Source organism: Gopherus flavomarginatus, chromosome 9 (assembly GCF_025201925.1).
Source record: "Gopherus flavomarginatus isolate rGopFla2 chromosome 9, rGopFla2.mat.asm, whole genome shotgun sequence".
Classification (NCBI taxonomy): Eukaryota; Metazoa; Chordata; order Testudines; family Testudinidae; genus Gopherus; species Gopherus flavomarginatus.
This window is the reverse complement of record NC_066625.1, coordinates 25,989,808-26,008,778: the sequence shown is the minus strand read 5'-3', so window position 1 is coordinate 26,008,778 and position 18,971 is coordinate 25,989,808. Positions and strand designations below refer to the sequence as shown.

At 48.6% G+C, this 18,971-nt stretch overlaps 1 protein-coding gene across 3 annotated transcripts in view; it reads left to right on the top strand.

The window, feature by feature from the left end:
* The window catches only part of ABAT (4-aminobutyrate aminotransferase), a 154,128-nt gene that overhangs the window by 127,521 nt on the left and 7,636 nt on the right, over positions 1-18,971 (top strand). For all 3 annotated transcript variants that reach the window (XM_050966453.1, XM_050966455.1, XM_050966456.1), the window contains 6 exons: positions 54-134; positions 1,475-1,567; positions 3,828-3,890; positions 5,420-5,483; positions 6,309-6,457; positions 17,934-18,071. In XM_050966453.1, the coding sequence (XP_050822410.1) occupies positions 54-134; positions 1,475-1,567; positions 3,828-3,890; positions 5,420-5,483; positions 6,309-6,457; positions 17,934-18,071 (588 nt within the window). The remainder of the gene's footprint in view (positions 1-53; positions 135-1,474; positions 1,568-3,827; positions 3,891-5,419; positions 5,484-6,308; positions 6,458-17,933; positions 18,072-18,971) is intronic.

The window sequence follows — 18,971 nt, the reverse complement described above, 5'->3', positions numbered from 1 at the left end:
GATTTTTTCTTATGATGTTAAATACTTACTGTTTCCCTTCTTTCACTTTTCAGAGTACATTTGTTAACAGACCTGCTCTTGGGATTTTACCTCCAGAGAATTTTGCTGAAAAATTAAAGGAATCTTTGCTTTCCGTAAGTTTAAGAATGAACTATGATCATTTACCGTATTCTAAGTCTGCATATTCTCCAAAGTGCATGTATGGTATGAACCCGCCCCGAGAGGAAGGATCTGAAATTTCTGTTGCAGCAGTAAATTGCAAAGTTACTTAATCACAAATAAGAAATAGAGCTCTGTGCACTTATCTTAAACACCCCCCATTAGAATATTCCTACCATCCATGTTAACACCAATGAAGGGGTTCAGAAGGTATCAAACGCAATGAAAAATGCAGTAGCTGCTTTAGTTAATGAGACTACTCATATTCTTAAAGTTAAGCATGTGTTTACCTGCTTTGCTTGATCAGGGCCTAAAGAGCATAACATAATCCAACCTACAATGCTGAAAGCCATGATGGAAACAGGATTTGAAGAGATTTTAAGGAATGATAGGAATTTTTTTAAAGATCATCAGAGAACTGACCAGATGGTGCTGCTCTTGAAGAGATTCAAAAGTTGGAACTATTATTAAATAACCATTATTCTATATTCTTGAAGATGTCAACTGAAATTACGGATAATGAGACTGAGTGTTGCGAGTAATCATTGCTTACAGATTGAAGAACTAAGCATCAAAGGAAGCAATGGTTTTGCTTTGTTAGTGTTCTACCCCTTTTCCGGTTTATGAATGCCCTTTCATAAGTGGGAAATTTCACATGGAACCCAGAAAGTACAAGGCTAAAGTTAACAATCCTTTAGCTCAAAGTGTGAATAGCTAAAGATGAGGCCTCCAAACCTTTCACTGTATTTTCACTAGAGGCTTTCTCCAAGTGAGGCACTGTTTGTCAACCTTCTTTTCCTTGTATGCTGAGCATGTGGAGCTTGGCATTGAGGTTATTTTCCATGTGTGCTTTCTGCAGATGATGGTTATTTGTGTAACTATTCTGTAAGGGAATGTGTGTTTTCTCTTTCCTTCTTAAAATTGTGATCAATTTTTATGAAGAAACACATGGTATTCAGGGTACAGACTTACCAGGGTAAAAATAAAAGCATTTGAATAGGATATGAGGTGGTTTAACTGTTAGCAGCTGAATCACCTGCCTTCCCCTTTTCAAGAGAATAGGATCCATAAATGAAGCTGGATGTTCCCATGCAGAGAACTTTGCAGATGAAATTTCAAAGAGAACCTCCCACCCTCCACCATGATGAAATCAAACCTTTGATTCTCTTAAGAGCTGAATGTGAGAGGTGGTGGTGTGTCTGCATGCAGACCCCACACTGAATTTATTTGAGTAAGGGAATGAAATGGGGCTGGTTAGTATTATTGCTTAGTTCCATAACTGCAATTTAGATTTATTATGTCTCTTTGTTGACAGGTGGCTCCTAAGGGCCTGCAACAGGTTATTACCATGTCCTGTGGATCCTGTTCTAATGAAAATGCCTTTAAAGCAATATTCATGTGGTACAGGGTGAGTCAAAATACTGAGTATGACTCTTTACAATACTGCAGAACCTAGACATCGACAGTGCTTCGTAAAAACTGAATGGAATGTGTTCCTTTAGTTATACAACTATGGATTAAACTGTAGAAACCAGAATAGACCTTTGCACTTTCGACTTTCTCACTTGGAAGACCCCAGATGTGTCAGCAGCTTTCTCACTACAAAACTATTGTTTATTCTCCCTGTGCCGCCGCCTCACCCTGGTCAGAATTAGGTGGATCAGGTTAAAATAGAGATATAAAATTCACATTTTGCTTGAACAAGTGAATATTTAAAGATCTGCTCTCTCATGAGCTGGCAGGGCTCCAAACAGAGGCTGTGTTTCTATCCTGGTTTCTACAATATTTATTTAGATTCCAGTCTGCTACAAACTCCACATTGAAAGGCACCCATATAGGGCTTTGGGCTTCCTTGACATGCATTTTAAAAACATAAGAACACAGGAGATAGAGTAAAGATCAGCCAGTGCAGCAGCACTCCTTCCTCCCTCTTTACTGTCAGAAATCATGTGACTGATGCAGCTTCAAACCCTCCAGCACTAACCAGAAATTCTACCCTCAACTGTCTTCTGACAATGCTTATGCAAACAAAGGGGCTTTGCAGTGTATAAAATTGGGATATTTCAGACTTGGGTGCGGTGAGGGGAAGAAAGGGACAAAAACATTCCAAATGAAAGGAAAGCAGCTGATGCAACTGTGATAGTAGGGCATTGGGGGGGGGGGAGGCGAGGGAGGGAGGGACAGATACCAAGCAATTTCTGGGTTTTTTAGGTTAAAACCAACACGTGAAATTCCCCCCTGAAGCCAGTAGGCCCATACGGCTCATAGCAAAACGATTTTGGAAAAGCTTCTTTCTTTAAATTTGTTGCAGTGCATTTTTGTTTCCGGCATTCCAAGGTCTGTGTGTGATTCTAGGACAAAAAGGGGTTAGAAGAAGTTGGTTACAAAAGTACCAGTGAGGCTGTCTTTTTAAACAAACATATTTTTCAAGCTTTTGTCCTAAAATGTGTTTCCTAAACTAAAAATGCAAGGGGCTGATATAAAATCTTCCTTGGCCCTGGTTTGGAAATACAGTATTAAGTTACGTCTACACTATGGACCTTAAGGCGGCACAGCTATATTGCTGCAGCTGCACCACTGTAAGGTCTCCTGCATAGCTGCTGTATGCTGGTGGAGCAGAACTCTCCTGCTGGCATAAGTAAACCACCCCCAAAGAGTGGTGGTAGCTATGTCAGTGGGAGACGCTGTCCTGTCCAACATAGTGCTGTCCACAGCGGCGCTTTTGTTGGTGAAACTTCCGTCGGTCAGGGGTGTGAAGAAGTGCTAGTATAAACAAAGCCTATGTCACAAGTAGCTGTGCTCATTCACAGTCTCTCTCTCCTAATATTGTTAACTAAACTAGTGCTGGCCAATCTTTTAACATCTGTGCATAGAAGATATATACTGAATGGAATGTTTTTGGGTGACGGTAGCATACAGTCAACCAGTTAAAGCTGCAGCAACCATTAATTTAAATCCATATGCTGGAATTATTGCCTTATATATTACAGTAGAGCCCAAAGGTCCCAATTAGGATTCATGCCCCATTGTCCCTATGCTAACATAGATAAAGAGAGAGTCCTTGCTCTGTAGAGCTTACCATCTGAAAGAAGCTAATCTTTTTACTAGTTCTCTAAGCCATTCTCTGGCCCCTCTAAATTCATCTAATAACAAAATAGATAAGTCCCTTCATTCTCCTTTTGACTTTCAGAATGAGCATATAATGCCTCTAATGCTAGATCATCCCACACAACATGACACTCGAGAAACAATGTATGTAGCTCTTGGGAGGAAAAACTTACTGTCCACTTTAGACTAAACAAACTCATAATTAGCTAAAGAAGCGACAAACGGGCAGTGAAGAGTGGTCGCACAGACAAACCCTGGTGCTTCCACTACATCTGAAATACTGAAAAGTCTTATTCTCTTTTTAAAAAGAGACATAAAAAGGAATTTCTGACTGTTTTCTCATGCCCACTCCAGATAGACTTGTGCCTGTTAAGCTTTGGAGATCTCATGTAATTTGTGGCTTAAAAATCCATATATGGTTTCATCAAGTCTGTCATTTTACCTGCTGGTTAATCCTTCAGACACTTTATTACACTAGGATTTTTCAGCAAGACTTCACCAGCAAGTAATGAGAGATTCATGTAGGATACCTCATGAAAACTTCTTCATTACTTTTGCAGAACAAAGAAAGGGGTAACAATAATGTCACAAAGGAAGAACTGGAGACGTGCATGATTAACCAGGTAACTTTACTGTTCTGTTATCTTACCCAGATGGTTAGTGTTTGATTTGTTCACAGAAAAAAATCCAGGGCTTTCTAACATTGCAATATTTCTAACAAAAGCCTCAAGAATGGCCAATTATAACTCACTCCAAACCAAAATTCTAGGCCTGCTACTGGCACCCTGCTACCTTCCAAGATAGTAGTTGTGACTTGTGTTAAAACTGCCCTTTTTATGTGATACACCATCTGCTAGAGAGACGTGCATGTGCTGAGAGAGACTGTGGGGAGCACTAATATACACAGATTTTATAAATAAAGATTAAGAACGTTAACAGTCCTCATAATTTTTTCCAAAACTGGGGTTTAATGTCTTAAAATTAATCAAGAAGCTAGTTTGCCATGGAATAATCATTTAATCACATGGCAGCAAGAAATTAACATACAGTTGGAAAGCCTGTGCAGTGCCAATTCAGCTCTAACCCAGATTGTGTTGCTCTAGCCACCTTAATACACAAGGTTACTAATGAAGAGGGGATGTGTTTAATTTGGGACACCTTCTAAGATGTGAGCATCTTGGAAATTACAGGATCTATAACTCCAGGGCCAGATCCTTGGCCCAGGGTATGTTCCTGTTGTGTTGCTCCAGTGGTGCAATGCTTAAAACTGTCTTGAAGAGGCTCCTGGAGGTGGTTCTGCTGGAAGGGGAGCTGGGATGTGCTTTAAATTGGGCCACAGCCAGGGAGAGAACTGGGTACTGGAACACACTGTGTTTTTGCGATCTTGGACTGATGGAATGATCTCATAGGGACCATTCCAGCTGGCATGAGTTAAAGCAGCCCTATGACTAATCTGATTTATATCAGCAACCCTAGGATTGAGTGAAGTAGTAAATGTGCTAGAAGTACTTTTATCACACAGCTACATCTTGTGTGAGCTCATTGCAGTTTATTCCTGTGTCTAATTGCCGCTTTGGACCCAATCCTGCAAACACCTAGATACATGCTTACGCTTATAAGTATTGAAGTCATTGATCCATTTGTTGGGCACTAATTCCCTTGTGACCTTTGGCAATTTACCATCTGTCTTGATTTCTAAAAAATTGGGCTGATTGAGACACACGCACACCCCCGGTCTGTTGGGAGGATTAATTAGTTAGTATTTGCAAAGCATTCTGAAGATGAAATGCTAAATTAGCCAATATTTGTCTTTAATATTCATGGTATTTACAGGAGGTCAGATAATTTTAAAGGGATGAAAAATATTTCTTGGCAAAGAAATGTGTGAATATACTTTACTGAACTTGCTGCCTGCAGAGTGAAACTTACTTGCATTTTAGTTGAGGCAACAGCCAAAAGTAGTAAAAATCTTCCTGTCTTTCCTAATGCTCTGATGGACGTATTCTTGACTGACCATTTGATTACAAGTAGGATGTTTGTGTGTTCTTCAGTCCAGTTATGTAATGCTGCTTATGATTCCATTCCAATAAGCTACACTGCCACCTTCCTGTTGTTTGAATAGTTCATTGACATAGCCTGTATTTTATTTTAGTATCCAGGGTGCCCTGACTATAGTATTCTGTCCTTTATGGGTGGATTCCATGGAAGAACCATGGGTAAGTAAAACACTCCCAGTAATCTCTATATTTTCCCTCTTCCTTTCTCAGCTGATATTGGACACAGCAGTGCATATTTATCTCATTGTATTTATATTTTTTAAATGAAAGGTTCTTTTGCAATGAATTGGTGATAGAAATACGATCAGTAAAAAAACAAAACAAAACATAGATTTATTAAAATATTTGGAACCTAAATCTGATGCTAATGGAATTTGTTAGAAATGTACTGAAACAGCATTTTATTTCAACTGGAGGTGTGGTTAACTGTGGATTTTCATCTTCGGGAGATGGCCCAATTTCATTCTAGGCCTATTGTTTTGCTATCTACACTATTAAAAATCTACCGTATTGGGGAGGACCTGTTTTACAGGATATTATCTGGTCCTGCCAGTGCAGATGGGAGAGTGTCATATTTTAAACGTTACCTAACTCTGCTGCTGCTTTGAACTTTGCAGGGCTGTAGCGTGATTCAGAACATGGTTTGGTCTTCTCCAATACTGGGAAGATGAAACCCAGATTTAACCGTGGTGTCCATTTACCATCCTGTAACCAGATTCTCCTAGCTTTTTTTAAATTACATTTTAAATAGTGTGGATGCCTTCCAACACTTCAGAATGATGCTCCGCCTAGTAGAAATCCCCAAACCCAATCAATCAGTACTCCAGAATAATCAAATATAAATTAATCTGAACACTGCAGTTAAAATGGAACCATCCAGTTCTTTCCAGTAGCTCAGAAGAAGACTGTTTCTCACCTCTCAGAATGTTTCTTTCCTTATTTCTAGTGAATTTTTGTTCTAATTTTTGTTTTTCTGGTTTTTAGGTTGCTTAGCTACAACTCACTCTAAAGCAATTCACAAATTAGACATTCCATCACTTGACTGGCCAATTGCTCCATTCCCAAGACTAAAATACCCCCTGGAAGAGTTTGTGAAAGAGAATCAACAGGAAGAAGCCCGCTGTTTAGAAGAGGTGAGTACTTCACTATCTGCATTCTGTTTTCATTTTGAAATAATGAAGTTAGTGGGATTAGCTGCTGTTAACTTGGAAGAAAATTTTCAGGAATTGGAATGGCCTTTGATGAAAGCAGTACTCCTTAAGCTGTTACAGTTAATAGCCTGCCTCCGCTGCCATTTAAAAGGAACTGTCTACTATGATATTATGACTGGTCTGCAGAAATTTGCCCCAGAGTGAAATTTCATATACAAGGAAAGGTTTGTTTAAAAATGTCTGAATTAATTTTCTTGCCCAAATTTGGGAGAGGGAAATGTGCACTAGGATAAACCTCAGTGTGCTTAGTCCTCTGAAAAGCATCTCTGTAAAAGTGACATGGATTTTCCTGCTTTTCTATCCAAAATTTCTGGATTCAGGCTCTGATCCTATAACCAGCTCCATGAACTTATATGCCAGTGTGGCTCCCCAGTGAAGCCAATGAGGTCTTCCTGTGCAGGTGTAGTGAGGTCCTATGCAGACTCAGTTGTGGGACTGAGGCTTCATTTCCATACTAAATCTGGAAATTAAGCTTTGTTCCATTCTGCCTTTCACATCCTCGCTAAGGCTACATTTTAGTCACAGCTATTTTTAGTAAAAGTCACAGACCTGTCACAAGCGGTAAAGAAAAATTCATAGCCCGTGACTGTCCATGACTTTTACTATATACTCCTGACTAAAACTTGGGAGGTGTGGGGGGGAATTGGGGGAGACGGCCTGTGGGGTTGATGGGGCTGGGGCTTGCTCCCTGCCTAGCTCCTGAGCTCCACATGCACCTCCTCTCTGCCCCAAACCCCAGTTCTGCAGCTCCCATTGGCTGGGAATCGTGGTAAGCACGCTGCCTTAGGTAAGCACCACCCTATCCCCAGCCTCCCATACCTAAACTCCTGCTGCTGGGAGGGCGGGGCAGGAGAAGGGGAGGCAAAACTGGCCTAGAGGCTGCCCGAGCTGCTCAGGTGGCCCCTGGGCCAGGCACACCAGCCACTGCAGCAGTCACAGAGGTCACGGAAAGTCATGGAATCCGTGACTTCCGTGACCTCTGTGACAAACACGGAGCCTTCATCATCACTAATAGCAATCCTGCAGTCAGAATATAGCTGATATTTCTGTTGAAGCGTAATGCAGAACAAAGTCCAGGTTGCTGTGCTAAGATAAGTAAATGTTTGTTTTATTAGTAGAAATGACTCTGGGCAGACACATGTTGTTGAGTAAAGAGGTGTATCGTTTTTTCATAGACACTTTTCAGCATGATCTTAACATAGCTTAAATATTCCCCTTTCACGATTCTCAATATTCTGGTCAACTCTTCCTGATTATTAGATATTTGTGCTTAAGGAAGAGTTTTATCCTGCTTATAAACCCTCTTCTTTCCTCTGCACAATCCTGCAGCAAAGTTATGCAGAACATGGTAGGTTTCTGTGTTATTTCTATGAATATTATATCTGCCCCAATTTAGCTGCTCAGTGTTATTCTGTATAACTGCTGTGACAAAATTCTTCCTCTACTTTGGTGGGTCCTGCGCTTATTGGCAGATTTGCTCACCTCAGTGATCTTCCCCACAGTCTGGGTCAACTCCTCCTGTGTCTGATCAGGAGTTGGGAGGTTTGGGGGGAACCTGGGTCCACCCTCTACTCCGGGTTCCAGCCCAGGGCCCTGTGGATCACAGCTGTCTATAGTGCCTCTTGTAACAGCTGCATGACAGCTAAACCTCCCTGGGCTACTTCCCCATGGCCTCCTCCAAACACCTTCTTTATCTTCACCACAGGACCTTCCTCCTGGTGTCTGATAATGCTTATCCTCCTCAATCCTCCAGCAGTACACCCTCTCACTCAGCTTCTTGCGCCTCTTGCTCCCAGCTCCTCACATGCACTTCCTCTCCTTTGGCAGCTCCTTGCCTGACTGCAGTGAGCTCCTTTTTAAACCCAGGTGCCCTGATTAGCCTGCCGTGATTGGCTGCAGGTGATCTAATCAACCTGTCTGTCTTAATTGGTTCTAGCAAGTTCCTGATTACTCTAGTGCAGCCCCTGCTCTGGTCACTCAGGGAACAGAAAACTACTCAGCCAGTGACCAGTATATTTGCCCTCTACCAGACTCATGTACCCCACTGGTCTGGGTCTGTCACACTGCATGTGAGTAAAGCAGAGGAGGTTGTTACTGGGAAAACAAACAGGAAATAAAACAATGACAGATAAGGTATTTCTGCAGAGAATACCAAGGGTCCTCAACCGAACTAAGCTATTAAAAGGGAAATGTGCCCTTGCATGGCTCCAATCAAGTACCTAGTTTATTTTTCCAAGATCCAAACATAGGATCAAAAGGATACTAAACCCTTAAAGTCCTCTGTCTAGTGAGCAGGCAGGAGCAGCTGGACGTAAGGCTGTGACAGAGATACTGAGGGTATGTCTACACTGCGATTAAAAGCCCGCAGCTACCCCATGCCAGCTGATTCGGCCTCAAACTAAGAGGCTGTTTAATTGCAGTGTAGAGGTTCAGGCTTGGGCTAGAGCCTAGGCTCCTGGACCCTGCAAGGTGGGAGGGTCCCAGAGTTCAGGCTGCAGCCTGAGCCCAAACATCTGCATTGCAGTTAAACAGCCCCTTAGCCTGAGCCACATGAGCCAGAGTCAGCTGGTATGGGCCAGCCATGGGGTTTTAATTGCAGTGTAGACATACCCTGAGGGTATGCTGCATGGGCTGTCTCTCCCAGCCCAAGAGTAGGAATGTCTCGGCTGATTGGAACTTACCCATAACTTGCAAGGAGAAAATGAAGTTTAAGTAAGGTTCCTGCATGTCAGCCTTATTTGTTGTTTTAACCCATTTCTCTGACTACTGTGTTCTTGCTGACTAATAAGAAGTACTTTGTTTTGAAAAGGCTGAATACATACATTTTGTGGTTACAGAACTTCCAAGAGAGAATACTCCTGCAAGGAGCCAAGCCAGATTGGCACTGATAAAGAAGCCATGGTGGGAAACAGGGGTGCCGCAGCCGAGGGACACCCAGTCTGAGGCTATGTCTACACCACTGCGGTAAGTTGACCTACGCTACGCAACTCCAGCTACGTGAATAACGTAGCTGAAGTCAACGTACCTTAGGTCGAGTTACTGCGGGGTCTACACCGCAGGGAGTTGACGAGAGAAAATCTCCCATAGACTTACCTTACTCTTCTCGTCAGGGGTAGAGTACATGGGTTGACTGGAGAGCAATCTGCAGTCGATTTGGTGGGTCTTTATTAGACCTGCTAAATCGACCGCCAGTGGCTCGATCTCAGAGCATCAATCCCTGCTGTAGTGTAGACCTGCCCTGAGAGTGGCAATGAAGTGGAGGCCCCAAGCCCATCACCTTGAAGCACGTCCTCCCAAAAGACTGCAGAGGGTTACAAGGCATAGCAGCTCTGTGATCTCAGACACAACAGTGATGAATTTGAGACCTCATAACTGTTTATACTTCAACAGGCTAGGATATCCTAAACAAAGCACTATCACTCCACAACAGGATCATTCAGATGGGCACGTTGGGTTACACTGGAGAGGTTTTTTTATTATTTTTTTTTATTCAAACCTGATGTGACAGACCCAGACCAGTGGGGGTACGGGAGTCTGGTCCTATTGGTATCCAGGAGGTGGGCGGGCAAAGCCCACTCACTTCTAAAGGACCTCCCCCTAGCTTAAGGGGAGGATCCACAGGTCCGTGACACCAAATAAGTACAGGGGACAACTAATGAAAAAACAGGATTGGGAGTGAGGTCATAGGGCTAAATGAAGGGAACCTGATGGGGACACCGAGCAGAGAACCCCAGACAACGCCCACTGCTCCTCGAAAGCATCAAGGAAGCCAGTGGACGCCGCCCAGAGGAACTCTGCCCGGATACGTGAACAGACGGAGGAGCAGAAATAGGCCCACAGTCGCAGGAAATCCTGTCGGCCAACCTCCTCTCCCTGGTTTTGTAGATGGCTAGTTTGGCTAGGGCCAAGAGGAGGTTGACAAGGAGATCCCGTGTCTTTGTGGGGCCACGGATGGGGAGTGCGTAGATAAACAGGTGAGGGGAAAAGTGCAACCAAAAACGCAATAAAAGGTTCAAGAGGAGCCGGAACAGGGGCTGAAATCTGGCGCACTCTAAATACATGTGCACCAGGGTCTCTCTTATGCCACAAAAAGGGCAGGTGTTGGGGACGGGTAAACCGCGCCAAGTACACGCCCGTGCTCACGGCCCCGTGAAGGAGCCACCAACTGACATCCCCGGCGGGCCTCGGGACCAGGGCAGAGTATAAGCTGGCCCACTTGGGCCTCTCACCCTCGAGGTGGCAGGAGGTCCCGCCATTTGGTATCAGGGCGGGATGCGAGGGTGAGGTAGTGGAGAGTGTGGAGCACGAGCATGTACAGGTGTTTCTGTGGCGCGGCCTGGAACAGAACCAGCTGCAGCTCGTGCAGCCGGCTCACAGTGAAAGGATGAGGGGGCTGATTGGGTCCACGGGACAGGGGCCCGATAAAAATGTCCACGGGGCCTGGGGTGGAGGGTGGGCAGGGCATGCCCTCTCGCAGGACCCAGTTGAGGTAAGCCTGAGCAGCAGGCAGTAAAGCAGCCTTCACCTCCTGAAGTACGCGCCGGGAAGCACGAGGTCTGGAGAGCGTCAGGGGATCCAGCCAGTCTCCCTGGTCATAGTCCAGGAGGTCTCCGACCCTGGTGACTCCCGCCAAAACCAGCCTCTGGCACACCGCAGGGGACTCCGCCACCTGCACACGAAGCTGGGGATTGTGTAGCAGGGGCTCTGTGAGGAGATCGGCCCCCACAGTGGCCGCCATGGACCTGGTCATTGAAAAGAGCTTCCACGTCCAGAGGAGGTCTTGGTAGAAGACCGGCAGCCCGGAGAGGTCTCGCGGAAGACCTCTTGGATGGACGTAAAAGAGCTGCTGGTTGTATCGGAGCCCTCGGAACCAGCAGAGGAAGGCGTGAGCCAATACACTCTATGCCGGACTACCAGCACCATACAGGAGTCTCTGTAGGGCCTGGAGGCGGAAGACATGGACCTGAGTGTGTAGGCATTTCAGGCCCTGTCCTCCCTCCTCCAGGGGCAAGTGGAGGACCCCTGCAGAGACCCAGTGCATCCCTGGCCAAAAGAACTCCAGAATTTTCATCCAGAGGTTGGCCAGGAAACCCGGGGCCGGGACCAGGGTGTTGAGCCGGTACCAGAGCATGTACAGGACCAGTTGATTGAGCACCAGCGCCCTCCCTCGAAGGAAGAGACACCGGAGTAGTTCCGTCCATTTCCGGAGCCGCTCCATCACCCTGCCTTCTAAACCATGCCAGTTCTCCGGCGGAGACGGATGCATGGCAGAAATGTAAACGCCAAGATAGAGCAGCGGGCCTGCGCTCCACTGGATGGCCTGAAGCGCGGGTGGGAGGGAGCTTGCCTGCCACCCGTCCTCGACCACCAGGCCAGAGCTCTTAACCCAGTTGACTCGGGCGGAGGAGGCAGCCGAGTAGATGGCCTGGCAAGCCTCCACCCGCACCAAGTCGCCCGGGTTCTGGACCACGAGGAGCACATTGTCGGCATACGCCGACAGGACCAGCCGCAGCTCCGGCTCACGAAGCACCAACCCCATCAGCCTCCGACGGAGGAGACGGAGGAAGGGCTCGATCGCCAGAGCGTACAGCTGACCCGAGAGGGGACACCCCTGCTGCACTCCTCGCCCAAAGCTGACTGGCTCGGTCACTGTCCAGTTGAGCCTGACCAGACACTCCGCAGAAGCGTACAACACCTGGAGAAAACCCACAAACCGGGGTCCGAAGCCAAACGCTCGCAGAGTGCTCAGGAGATAATCGTGGTCCACCCTGTCGAACGCCTTCTCCTGATCCAGGGACAAGAGGGCGAACGACAGACCATCCCTACACCCTAATTCCAGAAGGTCCCAGACCAGATACAGGTTATCAAAAATCGTGCGGCCCGGGATGGTGTAGGTCTGGTCTGGGTGGATCACGTCCGCCAGCACGGACCCTAGCCGCATCGAGATGGCCTTCACAACAATTTTGTAGTCTGTGCTGAGGAGCGAGACGGGACGCCAATTCTGTAAGTCACGGAGGTCCCCCCTCTTCGGCAATAAGGCAAGCATGGCTCACCTGCACGAGAGAGGGAGGACCCCACCCTGCAAAGACTCGGCCCAGATGGTGACCAGGTCTGGGCCGAGGACGTTCCAGAACACGCGGTAGAACTCCACGGTCAGCCCATCCATGCCTGGAGATTTATTGGTGGGCATGTGACGGAGGGCTTCCGAGAACTCGGCCAGAGTGAGAGGCAGCTCTGGCCGGTCTCAGTCGCCCATGCTGACCATCGGGAGTCCGTCCCAGAGCACTCTGCAAGCATTAGGATCGGTCGGATCCGGGGAGAAAAGAGTCACGTAGAAGGCCCTGGCCCTCTCGCACATCTCCGCCGGATCCGTGAGGGGGGGTGCCGTCCTCCGCCAGGAGGCAGGCGATGTGCTTCTTGGTCCCCCTCCTTTTCTCCAGGGCATAGAAGAAGCGGGAGCTGCAATCCATCTCCCGAAGGAGGTGGATGCGGGATCGAACAAAAGCACTCCGGGCCTGATGGTCTTCGAGGGCCCGGAGCTCCTCCCGCTTCTCCCGGCACGCTCTGCAGAAGGATGGATCCTTGGGGCTGGTGTCCAGACGCCTCTCCAGCTCCAAGACCTCCCGTTCCAACTGCCCTATCGCCGCATCCCTCTGTCGGCTGGCGCCCCGAATGTAGTCACGGCAGAAGAGCCGGGCGCGCACCTTCCCCATATCCCACCAGCGCCGCGCCGAGGGAAGGGCACGCCTCTGCCCTCGCCAGGCCAGCCAGAACTCCCGGAAGGACGCCACAAAGCCCGCATCCTCCAGCAAACTATTATTAAAGTGCCAATAGGCCGGCCCCGGCCTGTCCGCGCAGAGAGAGGCCGTCACGGTGGCAAGGTGGTGATCTGAAAAGGGGGCCGGCCAAACACTGGAGGAGTGGGCCCGTGAAAGGTGGAAACGTGACAGGTAAATGCGGTCCAGCCGGGAGTGGTGCGACCGATGGGCCTCCACCTGGACGAAGGTGAACGTCGAGACGAGTGGCAATCGAGATCTCCCGGAGGACGTCCGCGGCGGCCGGGCACTGCTCGGTCCCTGAGCGGTCTTGTTCCTTGAGGGTGGTGTTAAAGTCCCTTCCCAGGACCAGGCACTCACGAGGATCCAGGGAGCCGAGGAAGGCGGACACCTGCTGATAAAAACGCAGCCTCTCCGGGCCCGACGTCGGGGCGTAAACGTTGACGAGATTAACCACAAGCCCCTCCATACGGACCCGGAGGCACAGCAGGTGGCCCGGCACAGCCTCGGCGACCCCCAGCACCTCGGGCCGTAGGTCGGGGGAGAACAGGGTCGCCACTCCAGCCGTGCAGACTGAGAGGTGGCTAAAGTAGACCCCGTCCCCCCCACTCCAGCCGCCAGCTAGCTTCAGCGGCTGGATCTGTATGGGTCTCAGGAAGGAAAACCACAGAGTACCCCCCCCTTCCTGAAGGAAGTTGAGCACCTGGCTCCTGTGGAGACCCATCCTAGAACCCCGGGTGTTTAATGTGGCAAAGATGATCGGTGCCATGAGGAGGGCTGGGGGGGATCCTTGCCAGCAGACACGCCCACGGCCTCCGTCAGGCCACACAGCAGTCCGTGACCTACCCCATAGGTGAGTAAAGAGTCGCGGAAAAGGCGGACCCGCTGGTAGGCCGCAGCAGCCTGCTTTCCGGTCCTCTTACCCTCCCCCATGAGGGCTCTTGCGGCCCAGAGGACCTGATGGAAATCCCCCCACCGCTGGAGCGCAAGCTGGACTTTGTTACGGGAGCCACGGACATCCTCAAGGAACTCCCGCAGATTCTCCTTCAGTGCATGGGGGGGCGGGGTCACTGATCTACGACTGTCCCCCAGTGGGGCCCCTGTTGCAGCCCTGTGGCCCACCGAGGCAGGCAGGGAGGGGGAAGACCCCCGACGTGGCGTCCGATGGGCTGACGCCACGCGACCTGCCCCACTCCCCGGTTCAACAGGGGCGGCGTAAGGAAAACAGCAGCCCCCAATGGGTCGGGATGGGGAAAAACAACTAAAACCGCTCCCTAGGGAGTATCCCCAGGGGCCGCACTGGCAGCATGGGAGGTGGAGGGGACAAGGACAGAGCTGGCATCAGGAATAGGGTAGGGGACAGGAGTAGGGCGGGGATCAGGAAGGGAACCGGGGAGGGGGGCAGAAGTAGGATCCTGAGCCTCAGTAGTTGGGCCGCTGGAAGCTGGCCCCTCCTGGTTAGGCTCAGAGATCTGGGGAGTGGGAAGGAGACCCCCAATGATGCCAGGCTCAGCCACTATGGTTTGGGCGGTAGCCCCGACATCAGGAGATGAATGGTCGTCAATTGGGTCCCTGCTCCACACCCAAGAGGGACACCTCCTGGGAACCGCGTCCCAGCAGCAGGGCGCTGGCCGTCGCCTCAATGGGCTTGGCCATCAGCAGGGTGCCACCTGCAGCCAGGCTGATGGAAGATTCCAGGGGACCCTCAGAGGCGGGAGCAGAAGCAGCGGTTAGGGGAAGGGAACACGGGGACAAGGGGACTGAGGTGAGGTCGCCCAGATCGAGGCCCACTGGCAGAGGGTCATCCTCCTCCTGCGTGACCGGAGTCAGACCCAGGGCCTCAATCTCCTCCATCTATAGCGGCTGGGGCCCCTTCCCCACCTTGGCCAGGAAGCACGGCATCCGTTGCCTCCTGGTGCCCGCCTCGCTCCATGTGGAGACCTACGTGTGGGCGTTGACGAGGGTGGTGGAGCCCACGGACATCATGGCGGCCTCTAAAATGTACGGGAGGGTGGTCGTCTTTCTGGCATCGGAGGCCGCTGCCCAGGAGGTGGTAGAAATGGGCCTGGCGGTGGGGGGCATATTCGTCCCCCTGAAGCCGTTGGAAGACCTGGGGGTCCGCTTGATCCTGACGTCCATCCCTCCCTTCCTGCCCAATGCCACCCTGCTGCCCACCCTTTCTGCCCTGGGGCGCCCCATCTCCGTCATCAGCCCTCTCCCGTTGGGCTGCAAGGGCCCCGCCCTCCGTCACGTCCAGGGGGCAGAGGGAGGTGCGCCCACGGGCACTCATGCACAAAAGTAAATGCTTGGCTGCTGTTGCTGCAGGCTCAAATGGTGGAAGTGAGTGTGGTGAGCCAGGCAAGCAGCTCAGTCCCAAAGATAGGAGGTCAAAGTAGAAGGAAAGCAGCCAGCAGGGGTGGTGGAGGGGGCAACAATGGTGGTGGGGGCGAAGGGGGACACGGATGGACTGTGGGCAAGCTCCACGCCACACCCCCGGTGTCCCAACAGACACAGTACAAACCCCCACCAGAAGAGCACAGTTCGAAAAAGACTGAGTCCAGTAAAGCCCCCTCCACAACGGTCCTCACGTGGTCTTCCAGCAGCGGGTGGTCCTCTTCTCCTCCTCCTTCTCCTTGGGGCTCCAACAGCTTCCCAGCAACAGCCACAGTAGTCCCAGCAGCTCCAGGTGGTGGTGGTCTGGTGTCCAAGCAGGAGGGACCCTCCTCAGATGGTGGTGTCCTCAGCAACAAGAGCTGGGGTCCCTCACTCTCCTCCTTCTCTGGAAAGCAGGCCTTCAGCAGCCTTCTCCTCCCCCCCAGGGCTCTAGGTGGAGTAACAGCAGCAATTGAGGGTGGGGGCGGTGAGGGGATCAGCAGCCAGCCGACTAGAGGGTAGCAGAGAAGGGGGGAGGCTGGGATGGAAGTGGTGGTGTCTGGCCCAGCCAAGGGAGCAGCAGGAAGAGCAGCAGCAACGAGGGCCCAGTGCTCAGCAGGAACAGCAGCAGCAGCCCTCTCTCTCCTTCCCTCTACAGCAGAGGAATAGAAGGGAGATCTACTGGCCACAGGAGAAGCAGGTTTTTGTTCCCTGAGTGACCGGAGCAGGGGCTGCACTAGAGTAATCAGGAACCTGCTAGAACCAATTAAGGCAGACAGGCTGATTAGAACACCTGCAGCCAATCAAGGTAGACTAATCAGGACACCTGGGTTTAAAAAGGAGCTCACTCCAGTCAGGGAGGGGGAGCTAAAGGAGAGGAAATGTGTGAAAGGAGCTGGGAGCAAGAGGAGCAAGGAGCTGAGAGTGAGAGGGTGTGCTGCTGGAGGACTAAAGAGTAAAAGCGTTATCAGACACCAGGAGGAAGGTCCTGTGGTGAGGATAAAGAAGGTGTTTGGAGGAGGCCATGGGGAAGTAGTCCAGGGAGTTGTAGCTGTTACAGGAGGCATTATAGACAGCTGCAATCCACAGGGCCCTGGACTGGAACCTGGAGTAGAGGGCGGGCCCAGGTTCCCCCCAAACCTCCCAACTCCTGATCAGACACAGGAGAAGTTGACCCAGACTATGGAGAAGATCACTGAGGTGAGCAAATCTGCCAATAAGCACAGGACCCACCAAGGTGGAGAAGCAGCAAAGAATCCTGTGGCACCTTATAGACCAACAGACGTTTTGGAGCATGAGCTTTCGTGGGTGAATATCCACTTCGTCAGATGCATGAAAGCTCGTGCTCCAAAATGTCTGAGTCTATAAGGTGCCACAGGATTCTTTGCTGCTTTTACAGATCCAGACTAACACAGCTACTCCTCTGATACAAGGTAGAGAAGGAACTTTGTCACACTGGATAACAACAGGAAAAACTACAAGCCTAGCAAAATGCTTTGGGGATACATGCTGTTATGACAAACAGCAAAAAACAACATGTCAGTGGAGAAAGCAAGGATGCAAAGGATCAGTTCACAAACTTAAAGATTATAAAGAGATGGTGATTTGTTTGAAAGACCCAGTAGTAGCTGATCAGCACCTTCAGAAAAGTGTCACTTTAAATAGCATAAACTGTTACCAGCCCCAGGAAGCTTGGAGTAGAAATTACCAGGCACAAATTATATTACTAACCATCAACAACTGGTACTCTGGGATTAATTAAAATGTTTCTATAAGATGTTCTCAGCAACAAAAGTTCTGCACTATTTAATCTGATTAATTTCAAAGCATCTGCAGTATATTTCCTTGTAATACTAATAATTCAAAATGATTAGATGAGCTTTCACTTAGTAGCACAATATATAACTGTTTTTTCTTCAGCATCATTTGAGTGGCTTAATAAACAAAAGTGGTTTCCATTATTTCCCTGAGTTTTGCTACAACTTTCAAATAAGCATTATTGTAAATTAATGTGAGCTGTGTTTAAAATGGTTTAAAATTATAGCACTTTAACATAATTAAAATTAAGAAGTAGGTAACCATTCTAATTTCTGCAGCAACCACATGTTAATGTTTGTGGGGTTTGATATCACCAATGCTCTTTGCACCAAAGAAGTCCAGCTTCTAGTGCTAGGAAGGACTAGTTTTTTCTGGGAAGAAACTTGCCATTATGTCTTGGAAAGAAAATGTAATATCTGTGATTGATACAGGTAGAAGATCTGATTGTAAAGTACAGGAAAAAGAAGAGGATTGTTGCTGGAATAATCATCGAACCAATTCAGTCAGAAGGGGGAGACAATCATGCTTCAGATAAATTCTTCAGGAAGCTACGGGACATTACCAGGAAGGTAAGTCAAACATTTAGAGGTCCACTAACTGGTTAGTTCAGTCTGCCAGACTTCATTCTTGCTTCTCAAGTTAACTAGCATTTTCTCCAGACCATTTCAATGGGTTTCCCATAATCCCCTTCTGAAGACTAATGTAAGAGTCCAGACATCCTGGAAGACCTCTAAAATGGCACTGGTGGCAATGATGTGTATGTGCTCAGACCCAACAGTGCCTCTTCACCAGCACAGTAACACCTCCTGTTCCATTTGAAGTGTTCTCAGAGAGTTAGTAGTGACTTGTTCTGTTGAATAAATTCCCCCACTCTCAAGGGAGACTGAGGGATTGGTCCAGTCTGATAAATCCTGGTTCCATATCCGTGTTCCTTAAGCTATAAAGCTAACTTCCATAGAGAGGCTCACGCAATTCCAGGAATAGTAGTTGGGATGGTGAAGAAGTATTTTTCTTTCTGGAACATTTGCACTTGCAACTATAGACCCAGCAACAGTAAAAGCAGAAGCTGAGTCCAGATGTAAGTTCAGATGTTCCAGTAAATGACAAAAATAGATAAGATGTCTTATGACATTTGGAATACCATGGGAACTATTTAAAAGAGGAGATGAGACCTGCCTTTCAGTTTCTTCTTGTAAATGTTCCAGGCGAGAAACCTGAATGTGTGTTCATGGAAAAACATGTTAATGACATTTGAGTAACCCTGTTCTGTAAGATGAAGCAGCATCATTTTCCTTTGTTAACAAGTGCTCTCACTGCCCACTCATTTTTCTCATCATTTGAGCAGTTTAGATTAGATGGGCAAGTATGAGGCTAAGTCAAGCAGTTTTTTCTTGCCCAAACTGAGGATGTGCCAATGTTGTAACAATACTGTGTTGAGAACACTTAGTAATCTGTTTTAATGTGACTTT